Below are 13,646 nucleotides of genomic sequence, written 5' to 3'. Positions count from 1 at the left end.
AAGTCCGGAGGCTGAAAACATAAAACATTTTGTTTGTCCAGATGTTCGGGAGTGAAAATGGTGAATAGCAGTGATATTAAACGCTCAAACCAAACTTAAGTGTTCTTAAATCAGCGTGTCATCGTCTGTTTACCGTTATTGAATCTTTTCTGCAGTTACAAGCAGCGATCAGCCCTGTAGCAAACTCTTTCATCTAATTGGCCGAAGATGTCACGTGTCGTCGACGACCAATAAGAATTCGTCTGACTGAGTCGCGGTGAGGAAACAGAGGATTTGACAAGAAGGTGCAAAGGTTTCGTATTTTCCTGCCTGTTTCTACTGTTATAGTAATCTTTAGACCCGTCTCCTTGCTCCAGGTTGATTTTATGACACTACTATCTCACTTTACATTGTTTCTGGGCGTTTTTCACATCAGCAGACACACCCTCTGGATTTAAGGAGGCACAACCGCGACTTACATTCCTCCTTTTATTGAATTAGCGTAAACGGCTGAAGAATGGCATATCCAGGTTACGGTGCTGCTCCCGGTGCGGTGAGTATTCATCATAATGTGGTTAAATATCGTCCTAATGTTTATTACGAGCTTGGACCAAAGCCCTGTCCCGGGACAGTCAGGGTTTTACTACCCAAACAGTCCCGGAAGTTGGTGGAACAGAATGAATTAGGGTGTTAAATTCACCAAATATGCATTAGGCTGTATGTGGACCATGCGCTTCTACTGCTATTAATCAGTTTAATGTTTGTAAAAGGTGGGTTACTGAAGGGAACTATCTAAGGCCTAACCTTTAGCACACTGTGTTCGTTAATTGCTTCCATACACATTTTATAACACATTTAAAACTTCTCTCCTGGGTTATTACTGATCCTAACCGGAAGAGAAATTAACGGTGTAACATGTTTAAATAACAGTCCAGGTAGTTTCTGCAATGGTTCTGAATTAAAAAACAAAACAATTTAAAATGAAAGTTTGTTTCTGTGCAGACAAATGCCCCTTCTGCCTGTCAGAGTATTACATAACCTATCATTGCTATCAGTGAAAGAAACTGCACAGTATTTGGTGTATTTTTAGAATTATTCTGTTCTGTTTGTAAACTAAAATATATTTACAGCTGTCAAACTGCTAGATTATGCAGTTTTAATAAAACCAAAGAAATTAAATACAGTTACAAGTATTATATTTTTAATATTTGATTTGTATTTTACTAAGTCGTTGATCAAAATGTGGATTCCAGGTAACAAATAATGGGTATTTGCTTGGTTTCACTTATCAAGTAGTCTTCTATATCCTAAAACTGTCTCAGTTGCACAAAAATATTGGCTGAGTTGTACTTACTAAGTTATTTCCTGTATTTATTTATTTTTTGTAATTTAGACTGGTGGTTCTCAACCTGGAGGTCGGGAACCCTTGAAGGGTCATGAGACACTGAAAGGGGGTCACCAGATGTCCTTCAATAAACAAAATATGTATTAAAATGATTTCTAATCGTATATTTTAACAATTTTTAGAATAAAATATCTGCATAAAATTAGTTAATTTTAAAATAGGAATCTGGTGATTTGGTGCAGTTTATGCTCAAATTAAAGAATTTAAAAATCCTCCAGGACAGGGCTATTCAGTTGGTTTTAAATGAGGGCCAGTTCTTTAAAAAAGATCCCAAGAAGGGCCAGAGAGATACTGCATGACATACACTGACGCTCAAAAGTTTGGGATCACTTGGAATTTTTCAGTTTGTCCATGGAAAAACTCATGAAATTAGTCTGAATAGGAAATACAGCAAATGAATGTGAAACTCTGACATTGTCAGAGTTATAAATAATTATTCTAATTAAAAATGTTCTTTAAACATTGCTTTTTGCAGCAGTTACAGCCGTGCAGACCTTAGACATTCTAGCTGTCAGTTTTTCAAGCTGATCTGATGAGATTTCCCTCCATGCTTCCTAGAGAATCTCCCACAAGATGGATTGGCTTGATGGAGTCATCCCTCCTACCGTACGGTTAAGCTCCTCCCACAACAGCTCAATAGGGTTCAGGTCTGAGGACTGTGCTGACCACTCCATTACAGTCAGAATGGCTGACTGCTTATTCTTTAAATATTTCATAGATATTTTGGAGGAGTGTTTTGGGTCATTATCCTGGACCAAGCAAGTGCGGTCCACAGAGTATAACATGGCATGTCAAAATCTTGTGATAGCTTTCCTTCCTCTAGGTCCCTTCCACTCTTTTTAAACCCCCCATTCTACCACCTCCAAAGCCCCCAGACCCTCACACTGCCTCCACCTCTCTGACTGATGGTTTTAAGCACTGTTCCTGCATCCTCTCATTTGTTCTGCGTCTCAAAGATGTTCTTCTGTTTGATCCAAAGACCTCAAACTTGGACTCATCTGTGCACAACACCTTCTTCCGGTCTTCCAGTGTCCAGTCTTTTTGCTCCCTTATTAGTAAAATGGTTTTTAGCTGTGCAGCATGATTTACTTGGATTAGCAGCCTTACTAGGAGACTGATGCAGAGGACTGACAGTTGATGAAAACTGTTTGTGAACTGCATGAAAATGTTTTTCTTTGGAAACAAAGAAATGTGCCCGTGATCCCTTTTGGTCTAAAATCCATGGCACTGCTAGTTGTGCTGATATAGCGCTTTCTGATTCAGTACAACGCTGTAAAATGGTGCGACATCTTTGCTCATAACATGACATTGCCTCAAAATCTTCTCACAGCAAACACTAGGGCTAGGTAAAAAAAAAATGCAATATAAAAATTAGCACAAGTTGTTTTGAAATTCTTTCTGAAACTGTTTTTCATACAACCCAGTGGACACTCATTGCAAAGTTAGCACACAGCTCTCGCACAAACAAAATTAAACACATACTTCTACATTTATTCATAGTTAAACTGTTTTCTGCATCAGCTTTTTGTCTTTGTTTGAGTAAAATAGGACTTCTGTGTGTCTTATGTGCCAAGCAAAAACATGGAAACAGGTCTACAAATTTGTCCTCTGAGGCAAGAAATGTGTAGATTTGTATAAATAGGAGTAAACTTAACACCATGGGGTGGAATTCATGGGACAAATAAATCAGGAAATTAATGTGAGGAATTTTCGTACAAATATAATAATTGTCCGTTATTTAAAAAATGTGGGGCATTTTTTAAGCATTAGTGGTCGACTCAAAGGGCCACTAAAAATGACCTAAGGGGACTATTGTGGCCTCCAATTGAATAGCCTGGCCCTAAGGTGTCCACAACTCGCGGGTCTTCAGCACCTTATTTTGGGGTTGCGGGCTGAGGGTTTAGACAGTGTGCAGGAGTTTGCCTGCAATTACTGATGGATTCATTCCTCCTTCTAAACACATATCTTATGAGGAAGATGTCAATTATTAAAGCTTCAATCGCAATAACAATGTCTGGCTGTGCAATAACATGACTGCATATAAGGCTGCCATTATTTTTGCATTAAGTGGTATTTGAAAGGGTTACAAAAATCCCTGCTGCATGGACCTTTAGTTGACAATGGTGCAACTATTGCACTGTGTAGATTTACCTTTATTAAAAAAAATGAAAATATGAAGTAATTTTGGAAGCGGGACTATAAAAAAATCAAGAATTACTGTTTATTTTGTCCAGCCATACTACATACTACAACTTGAGTTCAGTTTCATAAAAGGTACTTTTGCCATAGCAGATTTTATCTGCAAAGCTTGGGAGAAAAGGCAGAGTTTGTTGTTTACTACTGAGCTGAGAAAAGATCACGCAACTTCGTAATTGTTATGATTTATTTTATTTAATTTTTTTAAACACTGCAATTGTATTTTTTGGGTGTCTTATAAACCCATGAGGGGTTGGGCACTTTTTTTGCATGACACATAAATAAAGTACAGTCATCATCATCATCATCACATACAGCTTTAAGGAATCACCTACTGACTTGTAGTTTTTTGTTAGAAAGTAAATCGTATTTTTTCTCTCTCTCTTTGCAGCAGGATCCTCTGTACGGATATTTTGCTGCTGTAGCTGGACAGGTAACACCCTACTCAAACATGATATCAGTTGTGTCATTAATACAGGGTGGAGTTCCTCTTCCTGTTGTTCAGTCTGTGAGATGATGTCTGACTGTTCCTTCTGTGTTTTTACACCTTAACAGGATGGACAGATCTCTGCAGAGGAGCTGCAGCAATGCCTCACACAGTCTGGCATTTCTGGATCGTACAAACGTAAGATCACTTGTTTAATATCGACCCAGATACACAGATTCAGTGCAAGCTTTTACACCATGAGAGATTGTGCCTTTTTTCATACCACTGTAGACTTTTTTCCAATGTTTTGCCTCTGAAGAGCACACATCTGAACAATAAAATACTTGTTGTTGTCTACAGCAGTGGTTCTCAACCTTGGGTTCATGACTCCCTTGTGGTTCGTGAGACACTGAGAGGAGGTCTCCAAATGCCCTAAAAAAATAAAAATATTTTTAGATTACACTGTTACCACTTTACACCAATTCTGCCAAATCGTCACCTCTTTTTCTCATTTTTTCCTACCAATTTTAACACATTTTTGCCATTTAAAGCTTATTTTTGTCCATTTCAAACCCTTTCCACCACTTTTTCTGTCTGTTTTTGCCACTTCTACACCACTTAATGACACTTTAAGCCTAATGTTGCCTCTGTTTGCCCATTATTGCCACTATTAACCCCTTTTTACACCCAATTTTTCCCATTTTAACCACATTTCACTATCTGATATGCCCATTTTTGCTAGTCTAACCAGTTTCTGCCACTATCTGCCTATTTCTTCCATCTCATTTTACCCTTTTTTTCAGTTTTTCATCTCACGTCACCAAATTTCCACCCATTTTTGCCAGTTTAAAGCTTTTTGACTCCCTTTTACCACTTTCTATGCCCATTGTTGCCACTTTAACCCATTTTTGCCTTTTTTCTGGTTTTGCCATTTTTATCTAATTTTTGCCACTTCTAACCCATTTGTGCTACTTTTAAAATCCAATTTCACCATCTTTTCCACCACTTTATCCATTATTAACCCATTTTAGCAATTTTTAACCTATTTTAATTAGTTTTGGTTGGTTGGTTCCCCCAGTTAGGCTGGGAATAAAACTACCGTAAATACGAGTCCTGCGAGCAAGGGCAACAAAAAAGCAGAGACCTTATTCTGAAATAATGCTGAAATATTGTTATTGTTTTAATTTACACCAACTTAGCGGTAACAGACCATGGATCTTACATTTACAAGACCAACAACATCTCATCATAACACTGCACACAGCCAGGAAAGAGGTAGGCAGTTCAGCACCATGCGCAGTGGACAGTGACCATAACTTTTTTAAACTCCTCCATAAATAATGTTCATGTATAGATTTATCCGTTAAAAAACAGCTATAATATAGAATTAATGCACACACTGAGCTCTGATAAAGCAGATTTACTGACTGAGCAGCAGCTCTACTTAATGAGGATTTTTCCTCAAACTGACCTTTGTTAAACAGTGACAGCAGTTGTAGTTCCTCTGTTTCCTTCTCCAAATTAATCTCACTTGTACTTTCTTCATTTGCAGATTTATCTCACTTGCCTCTGAAACTTTATCCAGTTAACAGCACTGATAGCTTTGTCCTCCCTCACTAGAGAAAACATAACTTATGGCTTCAATCAGCTGAGAAAGCTAGCTGGCAGTTTTCCTTAACTCTGAGCTACATCTTGATTTGTGTGCCCTACAAAGTCAAAGATAACAAAGACCAACCAATAAGAGGAGCATCGTGATTGGTCAGTTTTTCTTTCATTTGAAAATACTCCCTCTTTGTACCCAGACCCTCTGAAATTTTGTAGAGGGTACACCAATCAGAGATGGAAGTAAAGCATTATCCTGCCCAGCAACAGGAGCAGTGGAAAATTCTGATTGGTTAAATGCTCATTTAGACCTTTTAGAGGCCAACAGGGTCAAAAATAGTGTGCTTTAAGGTGGATATTTTAATGTAAAATGCTTCTTTAGATACTGAATGATCAATTTTAAAATGATAGCATACAAGCCAATGTTTTTTTTAAAGTTGGGACACTAGGTAAAATGTAAATAAAAACATAATGCAGTGATGAAATGCTCCTTAGGTTTTATGTTTTAATATCTTTTACAGTCTTTTGTCTTTTACCTTCAAAGATCCTTTTATCCTTTTAGCAGACAATTCTTCATTGTTTTTTTAGTTTATTTACTATTTTTTCAGCCTAATTTATACTAGCATTCATTTTTAGGTCTTGTGTATTTTAGCTTTCACATATGTTGTTGCTATCTTTGTCACTATATTTTATCTGTTTTTATGTGCAAGCTGCTCCAAACCAATTGCCCCTTGAGGGATTAATAAAGTTGTTGAATTGAATTTAATTGAATTTAGCAGAGACATTTTAACATTTCATGAAAAATGTTAGCTCATTTAGAATTTGATGGCAGTAACACTTCTCAAAAAAGTAGGGACAAGGCAACAAAAAGGCTGTAAAATTAAGTGGTACTAGTGAAAACAGCTGGAGGATTATGTTACAATTACTACGGTTAATGTTCAACAGGTCAGTAACATGACTGGGTATAAGAGGAACATTTTAGAGAAGCAGAGTCCCACAGAAGTAAAGATGGGTGCCACAATTTTTTGGAATTGGGATTGTACTTTTGGCTTTTCAGATACTGTTTTTTAAATACTTAGGCCTTCTCAGAGAGCCTGGACTGCCCTGACAGTTTGACAGTGATTATCAATACAATGTGTTTATACTCGCAGGCTGCATGTTGACCTAAAAATCGATCCTAAGCAGAGAAACAGCATCTAAGAACCATCAGCTTTACTCTGGAGATGATTAATTCTCTCTTTCTTTGCTTGTAAGCCGAGGTTTTCCTTTCCATGTACTCCTGATTGGATTTGATCAGCTAAGTTTATTCTGACATGGATTATTTATGCATGAAAATAAAGCCAGTCCAAATATCATATGCCCATCCTCTTTGGCAACCAAAAGTCTTGAGAAGGCTGCCAAAATGCTGCTAACACCAAATATTTATCCTTATCCTCAGATTATACATGTCTGTGCAATCTTGAGTCTAGAGAATGAGGCAGTGTTTCATCCTAAGCATATATCTGCAGAGTTCTGGTTATTTATGGCACTTAAATGAAAAGCACCGGCTTAGCTGGTCTGTTTGGTGATCTCCAAAGAGACTCAGTGGACTCTGTCAGGGAGGATTCAGCTGACTGAAAATGCATTCAGTTAGACAAAAGAAGAAGAAACAATGCACAGTGTGTCTACTAAGCGGCAGTGTTCTCTAGTTTTTTATTTTGTTGTCAACAGTTGAGAGCAGTTGGAAACATCAGCAGAAAGAGGGTGGAGTGACAGAACAAAAACACTGTTACCTAACTTCCCTTCAACCCCCCATGAACCCTTGTTATGTTGGGCGGGCCAGTCTTGTTTCATTTTTATAGACATAAGTACTAGATAGAGACCAAAATCATTAAGGGCTACCAAAGATGTTGTTAATAACTATATTATCAAAATGAACCAGGATAAAATTCCTAGATTTCTGGAAAATTATTTAAATAAATTTTTGTAAAGACCTTCTAGTATTTTTGAGACTAAGTGTGTGTTTCCTTTTAAGATGTTTAAATTATAAATCTTATGTTTCTATTTGCAGAGTTCACATATGTGTGAACGTTAAGTGTCATTTGTATATTTCTAATTTAAACTACGTGGGAAAAAGTCAATAAGAGTGACTGGATTTTGAGATGTTTTTTTCTCCAAAAATAGTTGGTGAATGAAGACTACTTGGTAGATTGGAGTGGGTAAATCCATATCTCAATACTTTTTTAGCTAGTTATACAATGTAAGCCTCAATATTTCTAACGTGTAAAACAAACAAAAATAGCATGCATACCCCTATGTACATGCACATAATGCAGGTGTAATAAACCTTTAAGCAGCACTGTAAATGATATTCTCTTACCTGCATCCCATTTGTAAACATGTTGAAATGTCTTAAACAGATATTTCTAGCCCTATCTAAAGTTCAGATAAGTAAAACTTAACCTGTGAGCTGACAGTCTTTGTTTTTTTTTCTTCAACAGCGTTCAGCTTGGAGACCTGCAGACTCATGATCAGCATGCTGGATGTATCCTTCACACATCAGAGTAGACATTAAAAGGTTTGTCAGGTTTAATAGGTTGATTTACCATGGCTAAAAATGAGTGTAAAACCCCACAGGTCATGAACTTCCTGTTTTTTTAACATATGGTTTCAGATGTGTGACAATATGGTTTCCTAGTCAACACGTCAGGCCAAAAAAACAGCTGAGACGAGGCCAAACATGAGTGTGATCACACAGCTGAAACTTGTGTTAAATGTCACATGGTTGTTTTCCCATGTGATTATTTATTTCCATAATGCAAAGACTTTAAATAAATGGAAAATGTGCTGTATTCAAATTCATGGCACTAAACTAAGACAGGCTACACACCTTCAAATCTTCACTCATTCTACAACCATAAGTGACCACAGATATGAGGATGCATTCAGCTGATTTTTAACAGCATTATCCTCCAAATGAACGAACTGAACCTGGGATCCTCAGTCATAGCCATGCCAAGGACCCTCATATAGCAGCAGCTTCTGGTGGGGAATTTCATAAACTTTAAGCTTTATTGTCTGTCTGAGAAGTGACAGAAATTCTTCTATGACAAGGCTCAAACAACACATAAGAACACACATTTAAAATCACATTTAAAACCCAACACACAGTCATAATTGGGGGGATATTAATAGCAGCAGCTGATAAAAAACAAGTATTGTGTGAACCGATTAAAACAAACTCATTTCATATTGTTCAGGGTGGTTATTGCAGGTGGGAATGAAGGTTGTTTTGTCGATATTTTCCGGGCCAGGGGAACTTTGTACCGTCTGCCGGATGGCAGTAACTAGAAGGAATGGTGAAGGGGGTGAGAGGGGTCCTCTGTGATCAGGGTGGCTTTCCTGATCATAGAGCGGTTGTACAGCTCAGGAAGGGGAGTTTGGGATGAACCAGTAATTTTGCTGGCCTGATTTACTATGCGGGAGGGTTTTGTTTTATGTTTGATGGTGAGGGAGTTGTACCAGGTTTAGATGTTGAAGGTGAGAATGGATTCAATGAGTGAGATATAAACCAGGGTTAAAACATGTTGGCTGACATTAAAAGTCCTAGGTTTTCTCAGCAGATGGAGGCGCTGTTGTGCTTTTTTGTAGACAGAGTTGACATGCTGAGAAAGGGTGAGACAGGTGTCTAATTCTGTTCCCAGGTATTTGTAGGACTCAACCTGCTCCACAAGCTGACCCTGGATCGTGAGGGGTTCAAGAAGGGGGGATTTCTCTCTGCCCTCACAGCACCACTCCTTAGTCTTTAAAACGTTTAGTTTCAGAAGCAATCGGAATGGAAGCACTTTGTAGATCACCATGCCAAATATCAGAAATTAAAATAACTTTTTAATGTTCATAGCTTTCAGTCATAAGCCTAGAGGGCAAAAAATACAAGCTTACAACAGCCACCACTGAACATTATGAGACTCTGTAGCACCATTTTATTTTCCATCTCTTTAAAGGAGTGCATGTTTACATCACCTCACAACAGCAGAAAAGGACATCAATAAATTTAAACTGTAAGTTTTTATCACTTTAGACCCTTTTACAATGGAGGGACTCTATTTTAATCACTGAAATCAGAAAAGACCCAACCAGAACTCAGCTTCAGTGGTGTTAACATACTGGTACATCTGCAGCCTTCAAGTCACCTCCAGGATGAAAGTCTGCGGAAGTCCATCCATCCATGCATCCATCCATCCATCCATCCATCCATCCATCCATCCATCCATGCATCCATACATCCATACATGCATCCATGCATCCATCCATCCATCCATCCATCCATCCATGCATCCATCCATCCATCCATCCATCCATCCATGCATCCATCCATCCATCCATCCTTTCATGCATCCATGAATCCATCCATCCATCCATCCATCCATCCATCCATCCATCCATCCATGCATCCATCCATCCATCCATCCTTTCATGCATCCATGAATCCATCCATCCATCCATCCATACATGCATCCATGCATCCATCCATCCATCCATGCATCCATCCATCCTTTCATGCATCCATCCATCCATCCATCCATCCATCCATCCTTTCATGCATCCATCCATCCATCCATCCATCCATGCATCCATCCATCCATCCATCCATCCATGCATCCATCCATCCATCCATCCATCCATGCATCCATCCATCCATCCATCCATGCATCCATCCATCCATCCATCCTTCCATCCATCCATCCATCCATCCATCCATCCATCCATCCATGCATCCATCCATCCATCCATGCATCCATCCATGCATCCATACATCCATCCATGCATCCATCCGTGCATCCATCCTTCCATCCATCCATACATACATACATCCATCCATCCATCCATCCATCCATGCATCCATCCATCCTTCCATCCATCCATCCATGCATCATCCATCCATCCATTCATCCATCCATCCATACATCCATGCATAGATGCATCCCTACTAATAAACTGTAGCTTAAGTGTCTTACTGCAGTAGTTTTATCCTTGTAAGCTCTTTGCTGGAGGATTTTCAGTGAGGCATTTCTTCCTCCACGTTTAGTTAAAATGCCTGCATGTGAAGTTGTTGTTGTCTCTTTGACTGAGCTTGTTGTATCAGAGGGACATGTCCGGCTCGATGGGATTTAATGAGTTCAAGGAGCTGTCAAATGTTCTCAACGGCTGGAAGCAGACCTTCATGTCCTATGACCGCGACCGCAGTGGAACAGTGGAGGGTCCGGAACTGCAGCACGCCCTTACCTCCATGGGTAAACTAAAAATCCTTAGTTCTCCAAAGAAATGTGGAAAATGTAAAATTGCAAATGAGAATACTTGATAAACTCCTCTGTTGTAGCATCTATTTAAATTTAAAAGAACATGTTGGATAACAGCAGCCAGTGTAAAATGTGAGTTATTTTTATATATGTTCCTCTGCAGGCTTTAACCTGAGCCCTCAGGCCATGAATATCATCATGAAGCGCCACAGCACACACGGTCGCATCGCTTTTGATGACTTCATAACCTGCTGCATAAAAATCAGAGCTCTGACTGGTGAGTGAGCAGAATTAACAACACCACGTGTTTTAAAAAAGTAAAAAAAACAATAAATTTAACAGCTGGTGAAGTTGCAGAACCAGCCCATTTTGAGACGTCTAGGCAGCTCAAGCTTGTAAAGACCTGCTACATGAACTGCTTCAGACTTTGTACAGCCACATACAGTCTACACCGATGTGACTAATATACCGGTATAAAGTCCTAAGACATGCACAGTCATGACTGAAAGTGCAGCCGCTGCTGTCACACTTGAGTGTACTGTGATACATAGAAATACAGACAAGGCTGGTGGGGTTTGTGCCACTTTTGGACATCTTTTCCCCCTCTTTAGGTCAGATCCCTGTGTTTAAAGAACTGTCTAGTATAGTAATGTTAGATAATTAAAACTTATGGAGTTCTGCTTTAATATAACTGGCCCACCGGTTTGAGGTCTGCAGAAACTCAAGATCTTGAACCTTTCCTATATTTTGAACCTGTAAAAGGTGTGATTTTCAGTTCTATCTCATATTTTGACCCTTTAAACTCATGTTTTTAAATTTTATCTCATATTTTGAACCTGTAAACTCATGATTCTGAATTTAATCTCATATTTTGACCCTTTAAATTCATGATTTTGAGTTTTATCTCAAAATTTGACAGTTTTGAACTTAAGTTTTTTAATTTTATCTCATATTGTGACTGTCTTAAACTCAAGTTTTTGAATTTTATCTCATATTTTGACCCTGCAAACTCATGATTTTGAATTTTATCTCATATTTTGACCGTCTTAAACTCATGTTTTTGAATTTATATATTAGTTTCACTCCCTAAACTCATGATTTTGAATTTAATCTTGTATTTTGACCTTTTAAACTCAGGGTATTTAACTATATCTTATATTTTTATCATTTAAATAAATGATTTTGAGTTCTATCTCACATTTTGACCTTTTAAACATCTAGCCTTGACATTTCATCCCATACTTTGACCTTTAATTTCATAATTTAAAATTTTATATCATATTCGACCTTCTAAACTCATGATTTCAACTTTTTATCTCACATAATTGTCTTAGTAAAGTGTAATTTTGATTTATAATTCTGTGTTTTGGCCTTTTAATTCAATATGTTTGACTTTTTTCCTCATATTTTAAGCCTTTTAAATCATCATTTTGACTTTACAAATCTCAAAATCATCTATCATCAGTTTTTTTTCCGATAATTCTTTACTGGTGAAAGTCAGGGTGATGGTTTAAGGTTTAATGTTGACCCTGTTAGGCTCTCAGGTTAGACCTAAATTCTAAATTTGAACTTTAACCAAAGGAGGTGGGTAGAGCGGTGAGTCTGTCACACATCTGCAGCTGCAGACTGAGAGCTCATCTACAGTGCTATAGTTGGTAGGAGTGTAAATTCTCAGTGGTGTAAATGTGTGGTACTAACAGGGCTACACATCTGCACAGAAACTGTCGGTTAAAGAGGAGGACAGTTCAGAAACATTTCTCCCTCTGAGAGGCCCAAACAGACTGTATTTTATACTGGTGTGACTTAAAGGCCAACCCTAGATTACTGGTAAATTCAGAATAATTTCTTCCCTGATAGAGACTTAAAGAGTTTTTATAACTCATGTCTTTCAGATCAGTTCAGAAGGAGAGACACGAGCCACACTGGACAAGCCATGTTTCACTATGATGATGTAAGTTTCCACAGTTTTTACATTTTTAAAGCTTTTATTTGCTTCTTAAACACTCAAATGAAGACCAGTGTTGTTGACCTCACTGTGATTTGATACTGAAATAAATGAGTTACAGCTGCATGACTCAGTTCAAAACAGCTCTATAAATGTTGACATACTTCTTATTTTTCCAGTTTATCCAGGTCACCATGAGCCTATGAAGAGAAGAAGTCTGAGCAAAGGGAACACTCCGGCCTTCTAAAACCACTCATATTATCTTTGTGTAATTTTCTATGTGTTTTATCTTTAACCGTGAAAATGTCAACCTCACATTCCATTTTTAATGAAACTCTTTTAACAGTAACACATGGACGTGTATTTGTACATGTAACAAACGTGTAAACCTCAGTGTTGGCCCCTGGAGTGCCTGTAAACTAAAGGGGATTATAATCTCTCTCACATTTGTAGCTTTAACCTTTAATAGGAACCATGCTAGCTCACTATGCTATAGCCACCATGTATGTCAGAAATGAATAAATCCAAGAGCATGTTTTATGATAAACTAGCTTTAATTCATTCCCTTTGTCTGTGTTTTTTTACTCTGAGGGGCTGTGTGGTTTAAATTGTGAGAAAATTATAGAAAAGTCAAATCTGAGGTGGCAGCCCCTTTTAAAGGTAATTCAGGTTTTAGTTTAACATCAAACATAACTCATCCTTCACATTCTCTGTAACAATCCTGAATGAATGATAGTGCCCCATCATGACAGAACAGAATTTAAGAGTTTAGCAAATTTACTTAAAAAAAAACTGAAATATGACATTGACATA

General features: G+C 37.9%; 1 protein-coding gene across 8 annotated transcripts; it reads left to right on the top strand.

Moving 5' to 3' along the window:
- The first annotated feature begins 219 nt into the window (after positions 1-219).
- Positions 220-13,394, top strand: sri (sorcin). 8 transcript variants are annotated; one of them, XM_041792663.1, is made up of 9 exons: positions 220-292; positions 416-532; positions 3,975-4,013; positions 4,136-4,205; positions 8,090-8,133; positions 10,735-10,882; positions 11,052-11,165; positions 12,781-12,839; positions 13,013-13,394. In XM_041792663.1, exons 2-9 carry the CDS (start codon positions 497-499, stop codon positions 13,037-13,039), a joined length of 537 nt encoding a protein of 178 aa, XP_041648597.1. In that variant the 5' UTR covers positions 220-292; positions 416-496; the 3' UTR covers positions 13,040-13,394. The 8 variants fall into 8 exon arrangements, with proteins under 8 accessions (XP_041648597.1, XP_041648591.1, XP_041648594.1 ...); XM_041792657.1 differs by having other exon boundaries at positions 3,972-4,013; XM_041792660.1 differs by having other exon boundaries at positions 225-284.
- Positions 13,395-13,646: the final 252 nt, after the last annotated feature.

This window comes from Cheilinus undulatus, linkage group 8, assembly GCF_018320785.1.
Source record: "Cheilinus undulatus linkage group 8, ASM1832078v1, whole genome shotgun sequence".
NCBI classification, from domain to species: Eukaryota; Metazoa; Chordata; class Actinopteri; order Labriformes; family Labridae; genus Cheilinus; species Cheilinus undulatus.
This window is presented reverse-complemented; position numbering and strand designations above follow the sequence as displayed.